Below are 27,416 nucleotides of genomic sequence, written 5' to 3' on the forward strand. Positions count from 1 at the left end.
GTTCTGGGCCCCTCAATTCAGGAAGGACGTTGAGGGGCTGGAGCATGTTCAGAGAAGGGCAACGGAGCTGGGGAAGGGTCTGGAGCACCAGGAGCGGCTGAGGGAGCTGGGGGGGCTCAGCCTGGAGAAAAGGAGGCTCAGGAGGGACCTTCTCGCTCAACTCCCTGACAGGAGAGTGGAGCCAGGTGGGAGTCGGGCTCTTCCCTCAGGCAATGAGTGACAGAACGAGAGGACACAGTCTTAAGCTGTGTCAGAGGTGGTTTAGGTTGGACATTAGGACGAATTTCTTCACAGAAAAGCTGATTAGACATTGGAATGGGCTGCCCAGGGAGGCAGTGAAGTCACCATTTCTGGAGGTGTTTAAGGAAAGACTGGATGTGGCACTGAGTGCCACGGTCTAGTTGACACGTTGGTGCTTGGCCAAACGTTGGACTCGGTGACCCCACAGGTTTTTTCTAACCTAACTGATCCTGTGATCCTGTGACTCCACGGACCCGCCACTCCCACATCATGGCGGCGCCGCCCTCAAGATGGCGCCGGGCAGCGGCCGCGCCGCGCTCAAGATGGCGGCGGGGCGGGCACTGCCGCGGAACCGGGTCATGGCCGCGCCGGAAGAGCCGTGAAGCGGCCGGGCCGGCGGGGAGCGAGCCCGGAACGCGGCCGCTCCGAGCGGGGCGCGGGGAGGCGGTGGCGGCTGCGGCGGGGCCGCGCGGCCGCCGCCATGTTCCGCTCTGGAGAGGTGAGTCGGGGCTTGGGGGGCTCCGTTCGCCTCCCGCTTCCCTTTCGCACCGGCCCCTCGGGACGCCGGTGACCGGGGCTGGGGGAGCCGGGAGCCCCTCAGGGCGGGATCCGGACTCGGGGACGGGGAGGGCGCTCTGCGGTGGGGCCGGGCCGCCGAAATGGCCCTTCCTGGGGTGTTTTCTGGGGGGGGTCACAGGGGCTGTGAGGTGAGAGCAGCCCCCCTTCCCCTCAGGAGGTGCCGTGAAGTTAATGACAATTTGGGCTGTGGTTTCGTGGTTAAGGTGTGGGCATGTGGCAGGAGAGCTGTGGGTGGTCCGGTGCTGGACTGCAGTGTTGGTGTGTGTATGTGTAAATATGTATATATAACCATATACACATATATATATAGATATGGTTACATAACTCTTAAGGTTATTGAAACGGATGGCGCTTGGAGGAAAGATGTAGAAAGAGACGGCTACGATATATTTAGGAAAGAATCAGGGACAGTCACTTTTCCAACTGCAGACTAAGTGGAATGAATGGAAATGTTTTTTTCTCCCTATTCCAAAGCCCCAGCAGCGAAAGAGTGGGTGAAGGTACTGTGGCTCGTGTGAAGTTTTGCACTATCTCCGTGTTGTCTTCTGAGGGAAAGCTTTTTGGTTTCTTCATGCAGATGGAAGTACTTAAAGATCCAGGTGTTTCTGTTTTGTCTCACTTTAAAAATCCTTATCAGACTCGGGGTATCTGTTTACTCAAAAGTGTTGCTGAAGTTTCTGAGCCAGTAGCTTTGCTCTTTTTTCTTTTTGTTTCTCCCCCCAGGAGGTTGTAAGCGAGGAGAGTGAGGAGGAAAGCAATGGTGTCAACTTGATGGAGTTCTCAGATGAGATCCTTCTGCACATCCTCAGCTACGTCCCTTGCACAGACCTTGTTCTGAATGTCAGGAGAACCTGCAGGAAACTCGCAACGCTTTGCCTTGACAAGAGTCTAACACATACAGTTCTCCTTCAGAAGGACTATAAGGTGGGGAGAGTAGCTTGCTTCTTCTGTTAGCTGTGAAGACAAATCTGACCTCTGAAAAAACACCAAGTAGAACTTTCCAATGTGTCTGCATGAATGGACTGTTCTTGAACTCTGAAATCAAGCACACAATAAACTGTTTTATAAAAGCATTTGTTTTCCAGAATGCTTTGTTAGAACAGCTCTGTGCTCCCTTAGTTTTATAAAATACTGTCAGTGTAAACTTCTCTGTGTTTCTGGAAGCTAAAACAAAAGTAAATGTGACCTGCCATTTTGTAACCATTTGAGTTACCATTTTCTCAAAATATGTTTTCCCTGTTGCTGTGCAAAAAAAGTCTTGTGTGTGTTGCTGTCAGGCATGCAGTCAGTGAAACTAGAATTTGTGTATGTGCTATGACAGAAATAAAGCTTGGGACTAAAGGGTGATAATGGTTTTTATGGGAACTGTATCACCAAGTGTGGGCAAGGGAAAGCCTCTCTTACTCATTTCCAGAAGAGGAAACTGGATGAAGAAGAATGGAAACATTCTTCTTTCAGTTTGAGTTTCCATAGATAGTTCTGCTGAAATAGATTTGCTGGTAGAAAATGGAGGTGGTTTCCATTCCACTCTCAGCTGCTGAACAGCTGTAATGCAGAACTGCGCAGGCTAAGAAGCTAAAGGATGTGTAATCTTAGGAGTCCAAAGCATGGCAGACTGAGGTGCTGGGCTGCCATGCCCAAACCTTTGGATGAGCCACATAATCTAAGTGCCAAACACTCTTATCCCCATCTCCAGCTGGGGAACTGAGTCAGTGCCTTATATCTCATTGACTGTGGTTTTGTTTGGGTGCAGGTGAACAAGGACAAAGTGAAGCAGCTGATGAGGGATATCGGGAAGGAGATTTACCAGCTGAACATGGCTGGGTGCTACTGGCTGCCCAGCTCCACCATCGATCACGTAACACGCTGCAAGAACCTGGTGAAGCTCAACTTGTCCGGGTGCCACGTCACCTCTCTCCGGCTCTCCAAGATGCTCTCCACGCTCCAGCACCTGCGCTCCCTGGCCATCGATGTCAACCCGGGCTTTGATGCCAGCCAGCTGAGCAGTGAGTGCAAAGCCACCCTCAGCCGTGTCTCGGAGCTGAAGCAAACCCTCTACACGCCGTCGTACGGCGTCGTCCCGTGCTGCACGAGCCTTGAGAAACTGCTGCTTTATTTTGAGATCCTCGACCGCTCGCGAGAGGGGTTCATGCTCTCTGGGCAGCTGATGGTGGGCGAGAGCAACGTGCCCCACTACCAGAACCTCCGCATCTTCTATGCCAGGCTGGCTCCTGGCTACGTCAACCAGGAGGTGGTGAGGCTGTACTTGGCAGTGCTGAGTGATCGGACGCCTGAGAACCTCCACGCCTTCCTGATCTCTGCCCCCGGCAGCTTTGCGGAGACGGGAGCCACCAAAAACCTCCTGGACTCCATGGCTCGAAATGTACGTCTGGACGCTTTACAATTGCCCAAAGCCTGGATTAACGGCTCCGGGCTCCTGCAACACTTGAAGTTCAACAACCCTTTCTACTTCAGCTTTAGCCGATGCACCTTATCTGGTGGGCACCTGATCCAGAGGGTCATTAATGGAGGGAAGGATCTTAAAAGCCTGACCAGTTTGAATCTCAGTGGCTGTGTTCACTGTCTGGCTCCGGAGTCCTTGTTTCGGAAAGCAGAAGATGACATTGACAGCAGCATTTTGGAAAGCCTGGTAGTGTCTTGCTGCAACCTGAGGCACCTCAACCTGTCTGCAGCTCACCATCACAGCTCTGAAAGCATTGGGAACCACCTGTGCCAGCTGCTGTCCAGGCTAAAGCACCTGCTCTCGTTAGCACTGCCGGTTTGCTCCATCACAGATGTTGCTGCAACTGTGGAGAAGCCTCCCACGGCTCCTAGTTTGGTGCCCCAAACATTTGGAAGGAAAGTTCGGATTGGGATACAGACATATCCAAGGAACTTAGCGGACCAGGCAAATCAGAAGATAGAGTCCTCAGTGTTCTGGGCTCTGATGGGAAGCCTCCGGTTTTTGGAAACCTTGGAGATAATTGGGTCCAGTTTCTCCTCTGCCATGCCCCGCAACGAGCCAGCAATTCGGAACTCGTTGCCTCCTTGTGTCAGGGCACAAAGTGTGGGGGATTCAGAGGTGGCTGCCATTAGCCAATTGACTTACCTGCAGAGCCTCACCTTAGCACAGCTGCCAAATATTCTCACTGGCTCTGGGCTCGTTAACATCGGGCTGCAGTGCCAGCACCTGCGGACTCTTTCCTTGGCCAACCTGGGCATGATGGGGAAGGTGGTCTATATGTCTGCTCTCATGGACATGCTGAAACACTGCAAGTGTTTGAGAGATCTCAGGTGAGGGGCTGCCCTTGAACATCTCCCATTTTGTTTGTGGGTCTCCAGAAGTGTAGTGGTTGGTTTGTTGTGGTTACTGTTAAAACTGTAGTAGCTGCAATGGCTTGAAAACTGGGTATTTTCCTTCCTGACTTGTGGAGAATGGGAAGGCATTGCATGTTTTCCTTGAAGGCTCAGGATGTGCCCTTTAACCAGTGTTTTAAGAATAAAAAGTGCTGTGACTGCCTTCCTCTTAGATAAGAAAGAGTGGATGCTGCATATTTTGGAGCTAGCGGCCTGTCAGAGCTGGTTAAATACTACGAGCCTTTGCTGACTTTTTGGCTTTGTGTATATGTACATTTCTTAAATTTCCAGGAAAGAAGAGGTTCCTATACTGTCCAGATAATGTAGAGTTCTCCTCAGGTTTCCCAATGAGATATTTTTCTGCCTTTGGTTTGTATTAAAACCTCACCTCTTTGGTTTTTTATTTCTTTTCTTGATAATTTACCAAAAACATTCCAAATTTACAGTTTGTCCTGTTGGTGTTCCTCTCCTGGTAGGCTTTAAAGAATCTGATCCTAAGGGGTGCACAAAGGAGCTTCATGGTAGCCAAAATGTGCTCGTGAAAGCAAAGGGCACAAACTGATATTTTCCTTGCACCAGTCCTGTATGAACACAAATGTTATTACTTTAGAAAGATGCTTTTTTTCTTTCCCCCTGCCCCAAATCAGGTTATTTTGGTGAAAATGCAGAACCTGTTAGTCCCATTGTCACAATGGGACTGTTCACAAAAGGCTCCAAAATGCTGAATAGTTGTGGCAGCAAGGTCACTCTGTGGGCACAGTTCAGTTGCTGTGTCTGAAATTGTTGCTCATCAGCTGGGACCGGTGTTTGTGGGCCTGTTCCTGATCCACTGCAACAGTGAAGGGATCCAGGGTGGCTAAAACACCTCAGGAGGGTTTTCATGTTCCACCACTTCCCATATATAACAGGCAAGGAACATGCAGGTCTCTCATCCAAGAGATGGCAGCTGTTGGAAATTCATTTGCTCGATGTCTTGGGTTACGTGAAAGTGTCTTTAACCTTCAGGAGAGCAAAGAACCACAGAAGGACTGAGGGCTGGGAAAGGAGGTTTGGGTGTGCAGTGTTCCTATGCTCAGCCTGGGCCCTGTAGTTTCCAAAGGCTTTGAAATGGAGGCCAGGAGCAATAAATACAGGTGGGAGGCAGCGTAGAGCCTGGAATAAAGGCTGGAACAAGGATGTCTCCTTGTACCATGCTTCCATGCAAGCTATCATTCCTCTTTCCTGACTAAGATCTCATGTTTTATATGGGCTAAAGATGGTTTTAGTGTTTAGCACTTCCTCCTGATAATGTAGTTTCCATTTCATTTGACTGATTCCCTGCTGTTCCCACCCTTTTTTTCCCTTCCCATTTTTTCCAGTCTAAGGCGATCTTCCAAAGCAACATTGCCATCTAGCGAGTGAAGGACGGCATTGCAAGTGTGGCTGACGCGTCTCAGGGATTCACCTGCAAACCTGCTGTCAGGATGCTGAGCTTTTTGTCCTAAATTTTCAGTGACCCAATAATGCTGTTGAAAAATTGAAGAGGATGCCCATCTCTTTGATATTAATTTTAATTTATTACCCAAAGCGCTGATATGCTTTTAGGATCTCTTCAGGCAATGCCATCCGACAGCAGTTGCAGGCTGAGACTAAAACAGAATTTATCAATTAACAGGATTAAGTTGCTGAGATACCCCTGGGTACTACAAAAGCCTGTGCAGAGATTATCCAGATCAGGTTGGGACCGACAGCTTGTTATCACCTAATGGATTAACCTTCTTGGAGCTCTTGGCCTTCCTGACCCAATGACTGAGATTCCCAAGTGCTCTGAAGCCCTGTAGTAAATCTGCTCTAAGCAGATGAACTCTCCTGGTAACACCAGCCCTGAGCAGGTTCTGCCTCCTGCAGGCTGGTTTCTGTGAGGGAGTCACCCAGATATGCTGCTGGTTAAAACACAGGCCCCACATTGGCCAGGTATGGCTTCACTGTGTCATTTTGTTTTCCTGCTGGATTACCATGACAGAGGATCCTGTCTCTCTTCTCTGGGCCAAGTGTTTAGGATGAAGATTGGGCTGATGATGGTTGTTCTTCCCATGGGCAAGCAGTACCTCTGATCCTTTGCCAGGGATGGTTGTGGTCACTCTCTTGGTCCCAGAGGCTTAAGTTCTGCATCACCCTGTGTGCACTGTGTGTTTTTCATGCCTGCTTCTCTCTAGGCAGTAAAGTGAAGGTATTAAACTGAAGATATGACCGTTTTGATCAGTGCTTGTGCACTGGAGCAGAATCCACATCACCTGCTCAGTGGATGTCAGGTAGCAAAAACCAGGCTGTGCTTGTAGGACCAGAATGGATCTGCTGCTCACCAGCACCAAGGCTTCTCTTACCCGACATACTTTGTGGAAAACTTGCAAAACCAGGGTTATTCCAGGGTTGCTCCCTGCGGGCACCGGAATTCTGCAGTTTAGGGCCTTCCTGCCCGTTTGTGTCCTTGTCTGTCAGCAGTGGTGACACTGCTCGATCCATTTGCCATCCCCCCATGAATGCGCTGCCTTCCCTCTTGTCTGAGAGCTGTCCCAAGTGTGAATTGCCCATTGACTTGTTTTTGTTTATTCCCCCAGGCTGGAACAGCCGTACTTCTGTGCGGGCGCCCAGTTCTTCCAGGCACTGAGTCACTGCTCCTCTCTCCAGCGGCTTTGCATCGTCTCCCGGAGCGGGACTCTGCAGTCTGACGCAGTGATGTCATTCATGGCCAACTGCCTTGAGGTCATCATGTGCCACATGTTTATGGGAGAATCTCTTACCGTTTGCAAAAATCTCCAGCAATCCATTGTGCGGAGGTGAGTGTGGAAGGGGGTTGATGTGGGATTTTTGGAGCTGTTGGAGATTTATCTCCGTTTCCTTGCTTGCCAAGGTTTATATGGCTTGGAGCTCTTGTTCCAAGGAGCTAATAGGTACTGCGTAACTGCTTGGCACATAAACCGGCCTCTTACTTTAATAAGAGTGAATCAGTGAAGTATCTGAAGGTATCGTATGAATTTTTGATTCCATTCCCACCCATGTTCTCTGCAGTTCCGTTGGCTGAGTTGAAGCTCTGGATGTAAAGCTCCATCATAAATCAAATGACACTTTTTTGTGTAAACAAAACATCTGCCGACATTTTAAGTACTGAGAGATTTGACCTTGAAGCTTTCCTCCTTTCCCACAAGTGACTAAGATAATTCTCTGTCCTCTAATCACTTGTAAATGTCACTTACTGATAATCCCCTGGCAGCGCAATTCAAAGCCTTTAAAGGGTTGTCGTGAAGGGTTTTTTCTTCTGGGGGATGCGTGAGGGGGGAGAATTGGTACAAACTGCCTTTGCACGTTTGGCAGTTCTTAAATGCATTTTGCTTGGCCCCTTGCAGTGTTCTGAGCCTCACGTGGTGGGAAACGTTTGTGTGTGAGCCGTGAACTGCATTTGAAAAGAGAGCTTTTAATTACGCTTGGCATTTGGAAATCTTCTAATAGTGGCAGTCACCTTACAAAATATTTCCCATGCAACAGACTTTCCATTATTATTTTTTTTCTATAAGGCTTTTTTCCCCGCCTTCAGTCTGTTTTCTTTGTCACCTACTGTTGCTGGGCCCTGTTAAGCTCTAATAAAAATTTCAAATCACACTGCGTTATTAGTGCATCCTAAAGGGTGCTCCTCCCCCCCAGCCTTCCTCCAGCTTCAAGCTGACTTATTACACTTGGCTTGTTTCCGTGGAACAAATCCAGAAGAGCCTGTGACTATATTAGCTCCCTACCAAACTGCTCCCGAGATTGTTACTGCCTCTGAAAGCCTCTGTGTCCTTCTGGGATAGGGATTGTTGGAAGCATCTGAGTAAATTCCTTGTGATGCGACAAGGATTCTTTGAGTTTGTTTTTCATGGGGCTTCTTATCTGTAAAAACATTTCTGGTTTGATTTCAGTTGTGCTTTGGGGATCCTTAGAAAGAACCACAAATCCACAGTTCCTGTTTTTTATTTTCTCTCGCCTCTGAGGTGCCATTGCAGCACTGGCCAAAATTTAAATGTCCACTTACTGGGCAGAAATACACCATTCTGCACTATTTTCTCCCTTGTTTTCTCTGTCATGGACAGATTCTCGCTGCATTCTATACCTCTTAATAATCTAAACCCTGGGAACTTTCCAAAGAGCAGCTGATGCCTCATGGAAATGTTAAAGAACTATTTTTGTATTTAGCGACAGTTCTGGCTGTCAAACTTATTTTTTTCTTTTGTGTTTTATTAATAGCGACACTTGTATCAAAACAGGATTTTTTTGAAGGTTGGGTTTTATAATTTTTTTTTTCTTTTTCTGCTGAAGAGAGCATCTGCTCCCTCTGCAAATTCTACACCTGAAGTCATAATCCTCTGTGACATTGTAATTGGTGACTCTGGAAACGATTTTGATGTCACGTAAGATTATGACTTCAGGAGGAGGATAAGTAGTGGGAGCAGATGCTCTCCTAAGCAACAAAGATCCCGTTCTCATGCGACTGTCTCTAGTAATAAAATGGAAGGAACAAAATACAGAAAATGATGTGTAAGCAAAGCCTGGAGTCTTCCATGAGCCATCAGCGAGTCTTTAACCACGTGACTTCTCCAGTGATCCCATTCTTATCCTTGCACAAATGTGCCTTCAGATGGAGTCAGGAATTGACTTTCTCTTGGCTGCATTTTGTCTGCTGCTCCAAGGGCAGAGACATGTGCAGTAAAATCTATGTGTGTGAGCTTTAACCTGTGGGTGAGGCTCTAATTCACACAGCATGGCTTCCCCTAAAAGTGTGCTGCTGTTGTCTCTTTAATCCAAGTTTTACATTGGAAGACCCCACTGGGCAACAAGTTGGAAGTTATATATCCTTGTGCCAGAATAAAGTAAAGTGAATTATCCTGATTTTTTTTTTTCCATTTGTTTGGAATGTGTGCAGGTGCTGCATGGGGAGCACAGAGAGGGGTGGAAAGGAGGGACCAGAATGAACCTTTGTTTGCTCCCTATTCTTCAGGTCCCAGTGAAGATCAGAGTTCCTGCTTTAGGGCTGTGGAGATGGTGGTGTTTAGGCTGAGAGATGGTTTTGAACAGGGACATGGGGCTAAAGTGACTCCCATTCTCCCAATGCTTCTAAAAAAAGAAGAAATGTGAATGGGAATGGGAAAGGCCCAGGGCTGAGCACACACCAGGAATTTGCTGCAGGAAGTAGAGCTGGGAGGGCTTGAAAATGCAATGTAGTGCAGGGTAGTCCTTTTTCAGGTGTGGATGCACAGTGGGTTTGGGTCACAGAAGAGACTGAGACCCATCTGGGGAGAACAGACTTGTTTCAGCTGTGGAATTGTACTGGAAGATGGTGTATATACAGGGTGTGGTGATGGGAGCTTGGGAATTAAATCTGCTGCATCACACTGATGACTTACAGCATGATTCCCAAACTCTCCCCTTTGACTATAAAATGAGGTTAGTGTTATGCATTTCTGTTCCACTGGCCTGAAAAGAGACTTATTCTCATGTCTCTTGGTCTTGTGACAGCTCTGAGCCAGGTGTCCAGCTTTCTGGTGAGCAGTTTCTGCTTGAAGTTTGCTGATATTTGGGACAAACTAGTTTGTGTATTGAAGTCAGTAAAAGCCTCTGATTCAGTTCTGGCTCTTTTGCAATGACACACAAGAGGCAGAACGGGGCTCATCTGGAGCCTCATCAGCAAACAGGAGGCTTGCAAGGGCAAGGTCTCCTCTGAGCTGTAGAGAAGACTGTAAAGATTGTTTCCCTCTGGGCAGATAAATCATTGCAGTGTTTTTCTTTATTCTTTTTCCTTCACTGTGAATGGGAGGGGTGATCTCCTTTATGATTCAGGGAGATACTCTGCACATAAGAAGGGCCTGGTGGTTAGAGTGGGAGATGTGGCTTCAGTGATCCATATCCACTTCCCTGATCTTCCTCAGATTTCACATGACAGTGGTCTAGTCTCAGTTTTTCTGTAAAATGACGTTTTTTTTCCTATCACATGGTGCTCAGCTGCTGCCACACTTCAGATAGCAGCACATCCAACAAACACAATGTTTTCCATTTTATGCTTGGACCCAAACTTTGCTGGAGTGCTCAGCCCCAAGCGCGTGTTGTCCCTGTTTAAATAAGTCTTCTGTTCAAAGCACTGCAGCAGTAATTCCAGAAGCACTAAAATACCACAGTTTGAGGCCCTGTGGTTGTAGGTTCAGGAGTGACCCCAGACCTGTTGCTGTGCCAAGAGGCTTCTTTGCAGAAAAGGTAAAATTGCTTCTCCCTTTGGGGGTGAGCTGCTGTGCTGGGATCCTTTCTAAAGGCTTGCACAGAGCCTTGTGTCTAAAGGCAGGTCCGAGGGGATGATTCTTGCTACCAAGAGCTTTCCCGAGGCTTTCCACACTGTTATTTTGTGGAGTAGTCAGTAGATGGAGCTGTGACCCATGGAAGGTCCCACCGCTTGCCGAGGCTGCGTGCTAAATAATCGTATTTATACGCCAGTGTTTCTCTGCCCCAAAAATGCTGCGGGCAAGGAATTTGGATGACTTCAGGCTTGCACAGCTACATGGTGTGGTTAGTGGGCACTTCACAAATGTGCAGGAGAAGTTGCTTTCCTGGTGAAGCTTACAATTGGAAAACAGGCTGGAAGAGGGGATGGGAAATGCTTTGGCAAATATCCCCTTGGCCTCAAGGGCAGATTTTTATTTTCCAGTGTGTGCCTTTAGAATTTTGTCGGTTTTAGCTGAAGTGTTTAAATAGCTCCTACCATAGTAATGATTTCAAGGACTTGACAGCACCAGACAATACAAGCCCATGAAAAGTCCTTGGAAAAACACCTTAGAAAAGGATCAAGAAAGCTAGGATAAAATAATAATTAAAAAACGAAAAAAACCAAACAAACAACCACTCAAAAACAAAATGCAAAAAACCAAACAAAAAACCCCCCCAAAGCAAAACAAAAAACCTCTAAGAACACAGTGTCATTAGGGATTCTTCATACGGATAGGGGAGGTGTCATGGCATAGAGGTGAGCTGTGATTTATAGAAATGGAATCCAAGCTAAGCCACAGCAGAGAGAGGAAAAGCGTGGTGCAGCTGGAGTGTGTTTTGGGGTGGTGGGTGGGCAGCTGGGCTTAGCTGCTCGTGTGTCCCAAAAGTGCTGTTGTGAATTCCTGGGAGCTGCTGGGAGACGGTGCAGAGGGCTGGGGCTGCCCGGGGCGCTGGAGCAGCTTCCCTCCGGAGCTGTGGGGTCGGAGTGGGGTCGTGGCAGTCCTCGCCCAAGCTCTCTGCCCCTGCTGCCCAGCCACACTGGTGCCTGTCTCCAGCAAAAGGCACCCGTGCAACTCAGCACTGGTGAGGCCACAGCTTGAGTGCTGTGTTCAGTTCTGGGCCCCTCACTATAGGAAGGACATTGAGGGGCTGGAGCATGTCCAGAGAAGGGAACGGAGCTGGGGAAGGGTCTGGAACACAAGTCTGATGAGGAGCAGCTGAGGGAGCTGGGGGGGCTCAGCCTGGAGAAAAGGAGGCTCAGGGGGGACCTTTTTGCTCTCTGCGACTCCCTGACAGGAGAGTGGAGCCAGGTGGGGGTCAATCTCTTCCCCCAGGTAACAAGCAACAGGATGAGAGGAAATGGTCTCAAGTTGTGCTAGGGGAGGTTTAAGTTGGATATTAGGAACAATTTCTGCCCCCAAATGGTTGCCAAGCACTGGCACAGCTGCCCAGGGCAGTGGTGGAGTCACCATCCCTGGAGGGATTTAAAAGCCGTGTAGATGAGGCAGCTGGGGACATGGGCTTGGCAGCGCTGGGGGAACAGTTGGACTCAATGATCTTGGAGGGCTTTTCCAACCTAAGCAATTCTGTGATTCTTTGACTGGAGTGACTTTCAGGTTAACCAGTGTTGGAAAGTGCGGAGAATTTTACTCATTTAGGACAATCTGCACGTTCTGGGGATCCAAGACCCAGGGAAAGTGAAACACTTAAGTTACTCTGTCTTCTGCCTGTGTCAGGTATGAGCACTGCTTAGTTTGAAGTGACTTTCACAATAAGATTCCTGCCACTTTCTAGGAATTGCTGTTTCCATCTGAATTGGATCTTCCTATTCAATCTTCTGTAGCATTACCTAAATTTCTCTCTGCTTGTTATTGCCCTTTTTTAACATGAAACTCTTGGCTGGATCTTACCTTTTCCGAAACTGCCGATTCCAGTGGCCCTGTGTGGCTGTGAGAGCTATCATGCTCACTGAAGGGAAGAAGCACCCTCCTGGGATTCAGTTGCAGAAATAGGGCTTCCAGGTGGGAGCAAGGAGCTGAAACTGAGTATTTGTAAAGTGCTGAGTGAGCCAGTTCCTCTGCTGGCATTTACCACAGGACTGAACTATCACAAATGAATTTTTGCTCACCTCAGGGCTAAGCATTCCCCCCTGCCCTGGATATCCCTGCAGTATTCCTCTTGTCTGGCTTCTCATTGTGGTCTCAGCTTCTGAAAATCCCTTTTTGGGTAATCCTTTTACTGTTAGAGGGGGCAGAGGGGGCTGTAGGAGCAGTAGGTGTGTGCAAGATCTTTGAATTCAGCTGAGTCCTGCAGCGTCGCTCCCGCACTGCTGCATCGGATTGACACTGCAAAAAGCTGGTATTAGCACCTAGGGCTCTTTTAAGATTTGCAGGCTGGTTTTGCATCCCTTCACCACCTTCTCTTCCTTCTGACCTTGAAGAAGTCCTGTGTCCCAGAGCCAGTGGTGGCTGCTGATCCCGCCCCGGCAGCCTCAGCATGCCACGGGCTCCAGGCCCCGTAGAAGTAGGATTGCAGAAGACTTAATGTATCGCCAGGCTGGTGGAGTGAATCATTAGCATCCTGCTCAAGCTTTCATTGTCTGTTTCATTTCCTGCTCTTGGAAACCCCTGAATCATTCTGTCACAGACTGAGTAACAAACTGCATCCTTGTCAGCTTGCGTTGCCCAAGGATTCCTTGGCGGGCTTGGCAAAGGCTGACTGCTCGAGGTGTGGCCCAGACACCTTTGCTTCTACCAGGGATGTTGTTTATGGGTGGGTTCAAATACTTTACGAGCCAGCACAGCTTGTGGTACTGTCCCCAGTTTGCCAGGTTAATTTATCGTCTTTTGAGGGTACTCACAAAACCCCTTCTTTAAATGCATTCCTGTGGTTGACCCAAATGGCTCGTTCTAGCTGCCAGCTCATGTGTTTTGAAGGGAATTCAGTCCTGAAACCTTCCTCAGCGGGTAGATTGGTTTGTGCATGAAATAACTTTCAGGGATTGTCCTCTCTCTCTTGGCTGAGAAGTAATATTGGAATAGTACTGTCGTGCTTTCTCTTCATGAGGGTGTAAAAGGCTGAACGGAAGCATTAACTGCAGCTTTAAAGCATTTCCATAGTAAAATAAATCTAATTGAGCAGTTATTGCAGTAGCTTTTTAATTTGTGGAAGAGATTAGGAAATAACTTTCAGCTTGCTCTGGCAGAGCACTCCCCTAGGACGTGTCCTGGGCTCTCTGGCATCGCTCTTTGGGCTCTTATTCCCTCCCCTTCTAATTGTCCAGTCACATTTGACTGATGCAGAGTTCAGCTGGCAAAATAATGTAAGAACCTCAATCTGCAGGCGTGTTTGATACAAACCTCAGTTCACAGGAGAAGTAGCAGAGTGCCATTCATGCCTTACAGGGAAACCACAGCAGAGAGATGTAATTTGCCTCGGCTCGGGATGAGTCTGATGTGTTATTGCTCCTTCCCTGTGGCTCAATGCAATGGCAGATGATGCTGCCTTGGAGATAACGGGGGAAGAGTTGGCAGTGATGTGTGTGGAGGATTTCCAGAGTCCCATCTACATCCCTTGGTCTCAGGTTGGAGGCTGTAGTGATGGGATTTACAGTGAAGGAGAATGACAGGCTTTGGGAGAATGTTGGTTTGTCTGTGTGGACATGAAGGGATGAAGGCACCCCTAGAGGAAAACACCTTATGGAGAAAATATCTCATTGTGTGGAGTTAAGAGCAGCCAGAGGAATCACAACAGCTTTCCCTGGGAACTTTTCAAGTCCATTTCTGAGGTTTGGTAATGAAGTCTGCTCAGTGCTGGCACTCTGGCAGGGCTGGAAGAGAGAATGGCTCTAAGGAATGGGTCTGCTTTAGAGTCAGTGTGGGGAGGCTTTGCACCCCTCTTGAGAGGCTTCTGGGGGATGAGTGGAGGGCAAGAGTCCTCCCTGCTCACAAAGGAAGGGATCTGAGAGAATCCCACCTGCAGTTTCTTTGGTGTGGCTGGAAAATGCTCTGGAGAAGCTTCACTGGCGATCACTGTAAGCAAGGAGAGCTTTTGCAGCTCCCTGGTACTGAGGTCAGGACACGGCCAGTGGAACAAATTTTAAGTGGTTGTCTGGCCTTCCCTGAGAAGACAAGGAAAGTGTGTGTGTGTGTTGGGTCATGCTGCTGCCAGCTGCTCCAGCTTGTCCTGGCACTTCCTCCATTCCACTGTGCCATGCTCAAGGAAGGGAGTTTCCAGCCTGGCTCAGGTAAGCTGGCTGAGGCTTTCAAGACAGATGCCACACTTGAACTTTGAGATGTGAGCAAGTCTCCCAGAGAAGGCAGGCTTAGGCTGTGGCTGGCAGAGGATTAACAGGGGTTTGTGAGTGTAGATCAAAGAGCTGCGTACAGGGCAAAAAGTGAGTTGGTCCCAATTCTCTTCTCTTGGGAAACTTGTGCCTCTCCAGAAGCAGCTCACCAGCCTGTGGGGGAGGTCTGGGTGGAGAGGGGAAAAGGTGTGCAACTGCAGCAGAGACTGGTTTGCATTTGAGAGTCATGCCAACCAGAGTCCATGTCTACTCTGTCCCTGCTGTGCTGTGTTTCCCTAAATCAAGCTTCTCCTGGTTTTCTTCCTTCCTTTCCATCTCTGGAACCTCTTTTCCCATAAGCCCAGCTCAGTTTGTGGAGTTCAGAGATCTGGCCTTGATCCACTCCTGATACACTGTATTTCCTCACCTTATCTGCTGTGTGCTGCTTTTGTTGGCAGTGCTCAATTATCCCACCTTGTGTGCCCTCTCTCTTGTTTGCCAGCTTCTGGGAAGTGGGATGTGCTGAAACACTGGAATTTGGCATAGGGCTTTCCTTGGGTTTCTCTGGAAATCTCAAGGGGAAATACATTCCTCAGCCCCAAACACTGCCTTGTCCTTTCCTTACAAGTAAAGAAGGTAAGTTTGAGCAGCACCTAACACAGGGGAGCTGTCATCTTCCAGGGTCTGTGGTGCAGAGGGTTGCAGGGGGGTATAATCCATCCCTCCAGGCTGGCTGGTGAGATTCCCCATGGCTTTGGGCTGCCCTTTGGCTCTCTCAGCAGGTGGAGTCTGCAGGGGACTTGCTGGACTCTCTGGAGAGGTATGTCAGTGTTTGCCAGGAGATAACTGCATTCCAGGGAGGGACTCTTTTGTCTTGCTAAAATTGAGGAAATCTGATCAAAGTGCAGCCTTGCTTTAGACTTTTTCTCTTTCTTTTTGACTTTGTCACTGACCTACATATTGAATCCTACCACAGTGGTTGGAAGTAAGTGAGAGTGTAGTGTTAGGCTATTTACCAAGCTGTTCACTTGAAAATAACCTTACTGTGTCCAGTCCACACCTGTTCTGGGATAATTTTGGAGACAAAGAGCAAACCATCGTTAACCCTTTCATCCACATACAACCTGTTCAAGATCTAACAGCAGGGAGACATTGTACCTCTGCTGATGCCAGGAGGAATTTGTGACATAGGGTGTGCTTTGGTGTTGTTTCCCAGCTCTGTGGATTATTCCAACCAGCTGCTGAGGCCTGACTGGCTCTGTGTCCACATCCAAATGAGGACACTTCAGAGACCTTCTTGTGAAAGCTCCTGCTGGGTGGTTGTTGGTTTGGTGTTGAGTCTGCTGGACCAGAGGCTATGCTGGAAAATATAAGTGTGGGGGGGTGTTTTCTTTGTTATCCCAGTGGTTGTTTCTGATTAAAGGATCTGTTTTGGAGGGGCTGCAAGTCAGTTGCCTAAAAAACTTGCTTTCATTTAATTAATCGTGATGAGTTTAGTCTGGAGGTTTTGTAGAGCAGAGCAAGCAAGCATATCCTTGGCTTTTTCCCTCGGAGCAAAAAAAAAAGCAAACAGGGTTTCATGTCTGAAACTGCAGCTCTTTTGTCTCCCCAGGTCGACATCCTTCTCTGTCCTTTGGGTTTTAATTTTACAAGCCATGCGTTTGCAGAGGTGGATGGAGTTTGAAGTCCATCCAGGTGTGGAATGAGGAAAGAACCCTCAAGAAGATTACAGGAGCTATTCTGCAACTCATTAACTCACTCTCTTCCCCTTCTTGTTATCTCCTCCCCATGCCTAGGGCCTTTCAAACTAGTGCTCTAAGTGCCTCTCACTTAATCTAGCCCACCTGGACAGGTGTATGAAGAAAGGAATTGCCTTCCGGGGAAGGACTAAAGGAGCATAGATTGCAGAGGGAGGCTGCTTTTGGGAACTGCTAATCCCAGTTTAACATTATGACAGCTGCTCGTTAAAATCAGGGTGTTTTTTAACAGGCAGTTAAAGGAGAGGCTTTGCACGCACATTTAGCTGAGAATAATAGTGAACCATGTGCATTTGATTTTTTTTTTCCTTAAATCACGCAAATTGTACATGGAAAGAATTCTCCGGCGTCAACTTGCTGGGGTTTGGAATTTACAAGGTTTGCAGTAACATACAGTTTCCTGTTGAGGGGGGGGGGGAGAAAATTACAAAGCTTTCTTTTTTTCCTTTTCTTTTTTTTTTTTTTTTTTATTTAAGATGAAGTTCAAACCCGTCATATAGACCCAGCCTCTTTGGAAGGGACACTGAGTGCATTGGGGTTTTTCATTTGTCTCAGTGGCAGTTCATCATGTAAGCTTGTCTGGGTTCTTGTTTTTATAGCTACATGTAAAGGCTGCTTATAAACTACAATTTTGTATATGGTGAGAAGGCAGCACACAGATCCAATTTGGGAGAGCCTGTATACAAAGGAGGAAGCAGAGGTTTGTTTCCCTTGGGGAGATGGCAGTTTCTTCCATGCTGAACTTCAGTAAACTTGGTCTATTAACATGATTTTCTCTGCAGGACTGTGGTGTTGGATAAGAAACATGAAGAGCTGAGGCAGAGGAGGGACTATCAAAGAGACATTTGGCTGTATTTTATATGAAATCACTGCAGACTTTACCAGCTGCCTCCCAGATCAGCAGTTATTTTGCTGGTTGATTTCTTGAGGGCAGTGCTGTGGAAGTAAGAAGCTGCACAGCTCCTACACGAGCCCCCAGATCCACTCGAGGAGCCGTGTCCTCTTCTGTCAGCCCTTAGGCATGAGGCATGACAGGCAGGTCTGTGATGCAGAAAGATATAAAATTGCCCCAGGTAGTGCTGGAAATCCTTACTCCTGCAGCTACTTAGGCAAATGAATTTAACCTGCCAGGACTGAGCAACTAGCCTGGGAAAGGGTGTTTCTCTGCCACATTTTTGGCAGCTCCAAATAATTTGAGGATGGAAATATCCTTTCTGTCTCCCAGGAAATACCAGTCTCTTGTGTACCTTTCTTCAGCTTTGGCTGTGTTGCTACCTGGGGTTTTCACGTGTGTTTCCAGCAGCAGAATCTCCAGCCGTTCCCTCTCTGACAGAAATCTGACCGTTTCAGAGCTAGTCATGAGCTGGGAATCTTCCAGGCACTCATCTGTCTAAGAGAAGTTTGTTGAGCAGTGAGCTTCTCTTTAGGCTCAGCACAGCCTCCAGGGACTGGCGCTGCCAGTGTGACTCTGCCTCCCTGAGAGTGATAATGAACTGGTCCTTGTCACACCATTCAGGGGAAGCATCTTGGTGGCACAGGGCTAAGAGTCACAAGCCTTTTTAATCTTAAGGTGTAGCTCTTAAGGGAAATTATGCTACAGTTTTACCCCCCAGCTTTAAAAGACTGAACTCTTGCTATACCACACAGGGTAATACTGTTTCTCTTCCCCTACTCTTCCTCACAGGTTGCTGTCATGTAGGGTACTGGCTGATGGGGACTTGATTTTTTTTTTTCTTTTTGTATGGTTCTTTCTACATTGTTTAATGGCTTTAACTTTTGTAGATCTCTTCCTCTGCTCTGCAGCCTGGATTAAAAAGGAGGCTGCAGTGTGTGTGTGTGTGTGTGTGTGTGTGTGTGAGTGTGAGCACACTTAAATGCTTATCTGCACATCTGAGCTTTCTAAACTTGCCTGTGCTCTAATTGCAGAGTGTAGACTCTGCATGCAGAACAACCCAGCCTGAAGTGATAATCCCAGGCTCAGCCCCCAGGGAATGCCTGGCACTGCTCTGGCCTGATTTTCCTAATGGCTCTGCAACTTGCTGCTGGTTTGCAGGTGGTTTAAATTGTTATCTCTGAGCACCTTGCCCAGCTTGGACAGAGCTCTTGGGATCTCTGGTCCTTTGAGAATACCTGTATTTTGTGATTTATTTATTAATTTAGAAAATCTGGGCTTGTGCCAGCTCAGCACACTTGCTGAGAAGGGGTGCAAGCCCAGGCTGCACTCCCTGCTAACACAGAGAGGGAAGAGAGGGAGACCTGGAGTTCCAGCTGCCCCTCCTGCCCCCTCTGAACAACCCTTCCGTGCCCCCACCCCTGCATGATCGATATCCATGCCATTCCTTTCTCTTGCACTGGAGAATTGGTATTTTTCCTTGGCTAATAACCTGTGTCTGATTTAGTTTCCAGGCAGAACGCCCTGCATTAAATGTCGTCATTTTCCCTCTGCTTCATGAGGACTTGACAGAGGTCATCAGAGATGTCCCCATGCGGCACTTGGATGAAATTACCTTGTTTAAGAGCAGAGTGGCCGAGGAACCTCCCAATTTGTGGTGGTGACTGTCACAGCAGGGAAAGGACAAGTCAGCGTGAACACATGGAATAGCTTCTTGTTGGCCTGGATTGCCTGTCTTCGGCTCCTGGCCACCTCACTGGATGCTGTACAATCACTTTAACCAGGTGCAATTGCAAAATAATAATAAAGAAAAAAGCTGGTCCTTTGCAGTGGGGAAAAATCTGTTGGATGTTTGCTTGCATCTGAAAATCCTGTCTCAAAGGCTTCTGGAATCTTGATGAGTATTTCCTTGCGGTTGATATGAATTGTTTCGTTATTTTGCTGAAGTTAAAGGTAAGAGAGACTGACTTAACGATGCTCTTTCCCCCGTGTCACCTGGTGTCTTTCCCAAGGGCCCCTGTGTACGTTGGCAGTGTGCTTTGTGATGTTGGTGGAAATCATTCTTTGCTTCGGTCTGTTTTTGGCAAAGTAGAAAGCCTAGGCCAGCTGAGAGGCACAAAAATGTGTTGCTCAATTGAAGCGCATCACATCTTTTCTATGTTACAAATAGGCATTTGTAGTCACACACGTGCAGTCCTGGATATTTAAAGGGTTTTTTTGATGGAGAAGTACCACAAGGACTCTTCTTTTTATTTTTAAATAACAAATTAAGGTCATTAACCCCTCAACCATGGTATATTCTTGCTGATGCTGTTTCCAGTGGTCTGGTGGAAGAAGTTCTCAGCTCTTTTGGAAATCCTTGTCTTAGGGTAGATGGTGCCTACAGTAAATAAGTTGAGGCTCAGATCTGATTTATATGCAGTCTGTCTTGCAGTGTAGATGGGAATGTAGTGTTCCAGTTCTGTCCTTATATCCCATGCCTTGAGCTCATGCTAATTTTAGAGATGTTATGAAGTATTTTCACAGTGTGATTTCTGTCGGCTTCTCTGCTCCACAGAACTTCCTCAGGCATCAGTAGTGGTCTGGATCACTTTCATATTGCCTTATTTACTGAGCACTTTTGAAAGCGTCAGACAGCTGTACCAAAAGCCAAGTAATGAATTCCTGGAGCTACATTTCTGGGTGGCATAATTTCCCTTGGTAGCAAACCAGGTCTGTCTTCTGCAAAGCAGCTACTGACCAGAGCTGTCTAAATTCACCTAAATCCCGAATGTGTTGAGCAGTGCTTTCCTGGGGAGGCCCAGAGTTGTCCAAAGATGATATCCCCATCTCCTTGTCAGCATTTTCTGCACAAGATGCCATCTCCCAAACAATATTCTGCCCTCAGTGTTCATGGGAGCCCTGCTCTGATGGGCTAGATTTGAGAGTAAAGTGCATCTCCCAGCTTTGCAGGACTTTGCCTCCTTATTTTCCTGTCAGCCAGGTGTGAGCCTGCCTGAAAGTCTGTCCTGCGGGTGTAAATCTTGAGCCAGGCTGTGATAACCCTTGTGCTTGGAGAGGTTACGGTGTAAGGAGCAGGTAAATGTCAGGCTCCTGCTGGCACAGGTCTGTGCCTCGCTGGAACCAAGCCCTGCGTGGTTTGCTGGGGTTCCCTCCCTTCCCCTCTCAGGACAGGGAGCCAGCACAGTCTCTGGTTTGCAGTTGGCAGCAGGATGGCGAGGCTGGCTCGTGCTCCTCTGGGAATGCTGCAGCTGAGCTCTGAGCCCTCCGGAAGCGTTTGAGGCTCTGCCTCAGGTTCGGCTCCGTGCAGGTGAGTGTCAGGAGCTGGTGCCCTGTTCTTGGCATCCTGCTGCTCTTTTCCCTCCCATTCTCCCTGATGAGGTCATTCTTTCTACCTCTTGTCATATTACTTGCCTGTTTGAGTCCCTCTCTCCCTTTCCAATAGCTTTCTGCTCTCCTTCTACCCTCACTTCAGTGCATCTGATGGATTTTTTGGCAGAAACATGAGCTGCTGCTCTGTCCAGTTCAGGCCACTTCAGCTCTGCCTGGTTTTTGTCCAGGTTTCTTTCCTAGGATAGCTAGTGAGGGTTAGGGAGAGTGTTTGCAAAGCTACTTTCACCTCCTTGTCTGAAGCATTGGCAAAGCTGCTTTCTCCTCCTTGTACCTCTGGCTGCAGGGCAGGGCAGAGGGAAGGCTGAGGATATGGAACCAGCTCTCTGATGCCTAAGGGAACCTGTGTAGTCCTGTGAAGGAATCCCAGCAGTTTGGTACGTGCTACAGGAGCGAGGCCGTTCCCACCCTCAGCAGGGATTTCCCCTCCACAAACAGGCTGTGGCATCAGCAGGAGCTTGGTACTGCTGCCAACTCACCTGTTCCTGTCCCACTGGAAAACCTGGATGGGGGACCAGAGGTGTTCAGAAACCAGCTGTTGCTTGATAGTGCTGTTAACCCTTTGGTCTTGGGATTGCAGTCAACTGATGGAACAGGCTGTTCCTTTGGCTTGGCACATCTATATCCACCTGCCTCGTGTCTTGCTGGATGGGGGCAGCAATCAGGCATGTTTTATAATGCTGTTATTCTGTTGCCTGGGATGTGTTGTTTAGGCATCTGTATTTGTGCAAGTGGGTCAGAAATCCTGGTGATGCTACCAGATACAACCATGGCTAGGAAAGGTCACCCACAGGTGATAAAGAGATAAAAATTCCTTTCACCCCCAATTCTGGGCCAGTGCTCGATATCTCTACTAGAAATCCTCTTATGGTGAGTGAGAATTTCCGCTGCTTCTGCACTCCAGGCAGGATTCACCAGATGTTAATAATGTGCTTATTTTCTCTAAGTGCTATTTTGGCATCGGTGTTAATTACAATTTATATTCTGCAACATTTACACTGGGAAAAGAACCCACCCTAATAGTCCCCAATTGGCAGAGCTGGGCTATTAAACACAGCTCCATATGTTCTGAGCGGAGCAATGGTTGGGACTCGGAGCCCACTCAGCGCTCAGGCTCCTGCAGGAAGCCGTAGAGGAGAAGAGGGGAGCAGAGAGATGGGTGTTCTGCTCCTGGCTTTTATTTAATATGAAATCCCCCCTCCTTTTCTCTGTTCTCTGTCCCCATCTCTCCAGAAATCTCCCTCCTGCTGTCTGTGAGCATCTAATGAGGTGATCTCTGAGCCTGCTGATGCTGCTGTCCATAGTCTAAAATAAATGAATTCAATTCCAGAAGGTGCCCTTCTCACAGGGAGTGCCTCTGCAGGATCCTAGTCCCTGCTGGCCTGTTCCTTGCTGTGCTCCAAAGCAGACCTCCAGGCTTTGGGAACTGCAGCAGAAGTCTTTGCTTTGATCACCAACAAGGTGTCCACACTTCTGTGGGAGAAGGATATTCTGGGACAGGTGCTGTTAGTGCCTAAAATCCGCTGTTGTTTGCTGCTCTGCTGATGTCCAAAGTCTTGTTTGGCGAAGTGGCATTTGGTTCCTGCAGGCTGGGAGGCTCTGGAGTGACAGTGGTTTTGGTGTGGGGAATTTGGAGTGGCTAAGTCATCAGTATTCCCCTGGCTTTCTTAGGAGCAGTGTAGGTTAAAGGATTGCCTCCTCAGCTGTTTGCAAAGCTGATTTCATGGTCTCTTTGGGAAGTGACAGTGTATCCACTGCTCCATCTGGGGAAGGAGCTGTGTGGTGACAGCCTTTCCTCCCTTTGGAGAGCTTGGGCTGCAGTCGCTTGTCTGTCAGGGAGGGGGTTTGGCAGGAGGAGACGAGATTGGAGTGAGAGGAGATAGGGCAGGATGGAGTCACGGACCTCGCACTGGAAGCCAGACACACATCATGAGTCCTGGCCTCAGTTTCCTCACTTGTGGAAGGGAGGAGGCTCATTTGCCTGGCAGGGAGCCCCCAGGGGTGCAAAATGCTCTCCCCTGTGGGTGAGGTGTTGCTCCCTGGGGAGCACAGGGCAAGGCTGGGGCTGCCTCCTCCTCTGCCAGGTGTGTGAGATCCTGGGGAGCAGAGCAGGACTGTCTCCTCACCTTGGTCTTCAGAGGTGTGAGCGTCCTGTGGTGGACCGTACACTTGAGGTGCTCGATGCTTTCTCCCAGCAGCACTTTTTTAGGATGGGGCGACAGAAACGTGAGACTTTTCCACTGATGGAGTGCAGAAGGGTTGTTTCACCTGCTTAAGGGAGATGCAATTCCCTCTTGGCCAGTCCCAACAGTGTCCAGCCAAAGCTCCTCTCCCTGTCCACAAGGAGAGCGGTGCAGGAGCTGTGCTGGGTGTTGCAGAGGCAAATCTCCTTCCACTGCAGCTCTCCTGCCTGTGTGATGAGATGCACAGGCAGCCAGGGTACTCCAGCAGGAGAATCATTTCCATAGAAACCAATTGGGATCTTGTATGGGGAATAATGATTAATAGTGAAGGGATGTTGCCTCAGGCCCTTTTCATTTTTTAGGGGGCAGTGAGGGACAAACTGGGGCACAGGTAAAGGGACAGGCAGACTCGAAAACTAATGGAAACCATCCCTTCCATTAATTTCCAGGGCAGCTTCCCCTCTTCTCCTCCTACCCAGCCCCCAGTGCTGCTTCCCAGCTTTCGTCAAATTTTCAAAATGGCTAACCTGGTTAGAAATAATCATAATAATAAAAAAGGATGGATGAGGTCTGACTACTAACATTGTTGCTGTTAGCAGCAGGATTTCAGCCATAAAACATGAAGCAAGGGAGGCATTGACCTTTCCGCTGTTTGAAATGAATGGAGACATCAATATCTATTGTTTTGTGGCATTGACCTCTGACGCTCTCGGTTCGCCCTCCCCTTTCTTTTTTTTTAATTTCCCCCTGACACTCGAGGAAAGGGGTCAGTTTGTGCCATCTATTGATCCCGATCTTACTTGGTGATAGGGAAATAATTAGAATTTTAAAGATCTCTGCTGCATGCTGGCGAAATACATACAGAGAGGCACAGGCTAAGCCCCTGCTTGCTGCATTGCATTCTCCCCCCTTCTTGCAGAGATCCAAAGCTCTGAGATCTGAAGGAAGACAGATCAATATAGGTTTAATCATGATGGGGGTTTTATTTCAGTTTTTTAAATGGTAAAGTGTAACGTTTTATGTTAATGTTGTCGGAGTCTGGCTGCCTGGTGCCTTGTTTTATTTATTCTTTTAAGTAGCCCCTTCTTTTGTGAACTTCATCTATGTACAGAGAATGTGAAATCAGGCATTGCTAATTAGCTGTATGACAATTAAGTAATGTAGCACAAAACCATTAGGACACTGGATTTGTTTTTGAAGTTTGTCCTTTGAAGTGGAAGCTGCAACTCCCTGCCCAAGGCTGCTGGGGAAAATGTTTTTCTATCAAAACTTTCTTTGAAAATAAAATGTCAGTGTAAGAGTCCCTATTTCTGTCATCTCTCCCTCTAAACAGTGGGTGGAAATTGTTTCTCCTTGTAAAAACTGCTGGCATTGATAGAAAAGGGGAATTTAGGAAAGCATTAAATGGGCAGTTGGTCTCCAAACACCCTCAGTTCTGGTGGAGATGTTACCAAAAATGCTTGTTTGGAAGGGAAGGAAGGGTGCTGTGTTAGGAGAGGAGACCCAGCTCACGACCCTGGAGATGGCAAAGGGAGGTGGCCCTAAAACTGTGGGTTCAGCTCTGACACCCCAAGTGCCATCAAGGTGACAGCGTGGTCACGGACACCGACAGGCTCCTGGGTTCGGGCTCTCCATCCGTGCGCTCGTTTGACACTTGTGTTTGCATCTGGCCCTTTGTCCTCGTAGTGAGTCGAATTCTGAATGTGCAACTTTCATGTACGCTGGTGGCATGTAAAACTTCAAATAAAGAGTGAAACATTTGGAACCAGGTCTGTCTCCTTGCCTCCTGCTATCTGTTTCCCTCTAAATCCAGAGCCCAAAGCCGCCCTCCCAGGAGGCACACTTTGGCACTGCGTTTTGAGGTGAGGTGTGTGTGGGCAGGGATGTGCCTGGGTGCAGCCCTAGCCTGGACTGGGAGCTGTGGAATGTCACTGGGAGTGCTGGGGTGAGTGCTGCTGAAAAGGTTACAGCCCTACTCCCTCAGGCCTGAGGTTTTGGGATGCTGCTCCACACACCATGGTGCTTGTGGCTGAGGGCTCTGCTAAAGGAGCTACTTTGTGTTTAGGAAATGCTTCTCCTCCATGGATCTTGGAGCACTCAACTGCTGAGCCGTGCTGCTGTGGGACAGAACACTCAAGGTCAGGTTGGATGGGGCTTGGAGCAACCTGGCCTAGTGGAAGGTGTCCCATGCTCGAGAAAATGTGCATCCTATTGAGCTGTCTCTTGTGTTGTTGTTTCTAGGGATAGTGGTACACGGAAACTAGGCTTCAGCACCTACTTTGGATTGAGAAAATCTACAAAATAAACACGCAGGAGGATCAGCTTTGTGGAAAACGGTGCAGCTCAGGTACCCATGTGCTTAAGTCAGCTCACCCCAGGTAGGTGAAGTAGAGGAGAGCGTCAGAATGTGGTTGTGATCAGTTTTTAAAAGGTGAGTGAGTCTGTGCAGGACTTGTGTTGGGACTGTGTGCTGGGATCTCTGCCTGCAGTGATCCAAGGTTTTATTCCAGGGTGGATCACGGGCCCTCCTCTGTTGTTTTTCAGTTCTGGCAGGTCTGCTCACTTGGGCACAGAGCAGAGACCCTCCCTTCATCCCTCCTGTGCTTGTATTTAACTTATGGATTTTATTGTTCCAATAACTTTTATCTAAATGTGGTTTTGGGGGAGGGAGGAAGGAGATAAGGAGGGAGGAGACTGAAGAAAGAATGTGCTTTTGGACTCTGCTAAGTCTCCATCTTATCGCTGGGCCTTGCCGTGGGGTTTTGGCATTCGGGATTCCAGGGGAGGACTCCAGTGGGAAGTGGCTGAAAGGGCCGTGGTTGATGTGAAACACTGGTGGGAGGAAACCCAAGGAAGGCCCATGCAGAGCATCCCCCTTCCCATTTGGTACTGATTTTGTGTCCTCTGCCAGCTTATCTGTTGGCAAGGAGGGACCTGACTTGGTTTCAAGCAGGAAGAACTGGAGCAGGGGTGTGGAAAGGCTGAGGGAGAAGAGCTCAGCTTGGCACAGGGAGGGATGGATGTCTCGGTGTGTTTCTGGTTTTACCCTCACCTGTACAGCCAGTATTTGGGCACATGGAGTATTGATGTCAGCAAGGTGGGCAAGAGTCCCTGGTTCTTCCACCTTCTGGGACCTTGTCTGGGAGGTCTCCAGGCCTGGGATGGCAGGAGGAGAGGTCTCCTGGGTCTGTGCTCTGTGTAACTTCTCACTCCCTGGGTCAATTTGGGAGCAGCGTGTGCGTCGCTGGCTCCGAGGTGGAGGCAGGAGAGAAGGGAATGTGGAGAAGAGCAGCCAAATTGCTTTAACTCCCAGAGGCTTTGTTTGTGGCCACAGGATGCAGCTGACAATTTGCAAGGTGCTAATTTTGGGCTTGGTACTTCCCAGCCCCAGAGGTGGCCTCTCCCCAGGGTGCATGCATGAGGGAGAACCTGCGTGTGAGGGAGGTTTCTGACCATGGGGAAAGGTGGAAAGTCTTGGGAAGGACCAGAAGGAGAGGAGAAGTTATGGTGTCAGGGCATTTGGTAAGCCATAGCCTCTGTTCAGTCCCCGTGATTCAGCCCTTTTTTTTGCTTTCTGGTTGGCATCAGAGTGGACTCCAGAGTCGCATTCCCATTTCACTGTGCTTGAATTTGGTTTTGGTGTGGTGGTGAAGGTTTGCATGGAGAGGGAGAGCCACGGTGAGTGGAGAAGAGGAGAAAAAGGATGAGCTTTCTCTCTCCTAGGAAGTACAAATGGATGGAGCGGTATTTCTGAACAAACAAGTCTCTCATCCCTGTCTCCTGGAAGCTGCATTATCAGAGCACCATCACTGTCCTCTCTTCTCCTTCCTACCACCCCCCCCCCGATGAGCAGGAATTAAAAATACAACTAATAAAACCCTTTTACTTTCTCCAGCAGGAGAAAAAAAAAAGAAAGCAAAGCAGCCTTGAAAATGCTAAAGGACATAAAGGGCATTCATGAAAGGGTTGGATGGTGGTTATTGCAGCAGGGGGAAAAACATTATTTCACTGTGCAGATAAAAGGAAGTGGAAAAGCAGCATATTTATAGCTGGGGAGCCTGGATTCCTTGTTAAGCTGCTATTATCAAATTAATGTCAAAATGCATCAAACAGGCACGAGTGTTCTGGGCCCCTTATGCAAAGTGCTTGCAAATTGGTTACAAATACATTTGTTTACAGGGGACGAGGCAGGAGCGAGCTAATTAGTCATTGTAGCAGGGCTGTTTTCTGTCCTTTTTTTTCTATTTTTTTTAACATTTTTTTGGCAATTACACAAACAAGCTGTTTTGAAGTATAAATACGTGCTGCATTACAGCCCCTTTTAAAGGGAATCAAATAGGAATTGTGGATGCAGAGGGCTTGACGTGAGCATTGTTGCCTCTCCTCCCTGGACACTGCAGCCCGTGCTGGGCACTCAGCTCCAGGATGTGCTGTGGAAACCCACAGGAGAGCATCGGCAGGGTGAGGTGTGG

The 27,416-nt window shown here is 48.2% G+C and overlaps 1 protein-coding gene across 1 annotated transcript; it reads left to right on the forward strand.

Annotated features, from left to right (window-relative positions):
- The first annotated feature begins 611 nt into the window (after nt 1–611).
- FBXL18 (F-box and leucine rich repeat protein 18) lies at nt 612–24,709 on the forward strand. Its single transcript, XM_051778062.1, has 5 exons — nt 612–739; nt 1,543–1,743; nt 2,573–4,113; nt 6,774–6,992; nt 18,879–24,709. The coding sequence occupies exons 1-5, from the start codon at nt 722–724 to the stop codon at nt 19,033–19,035; spliced, it is 2,136 nt and encodes a 711-aa protein (XP_051634022.1). The 5' UTR covers nt 612–721; the 3' UTR covers nt 19,036–24,709.
- Nucleotides 24,710–27,416: the final 2,707 nt, after the last annotated feature.

This window comes from Manacus candei, unplaced genomic scaffold (assembly GCF_025592945.1).
Source record: "Manacus candei isolate 608988 ecotype Guabito, Panama unplaced genomic scaffold, ASM2559294v1 h1tg000002l, whole genome shotgun sequence".
NCBI classification, from domain to species: domain Eukaryota; kingdom Metazoa; phylum Chordata; class Aves; order Passeriformes; family Pipridae; genus Manacus; species Manacus candei.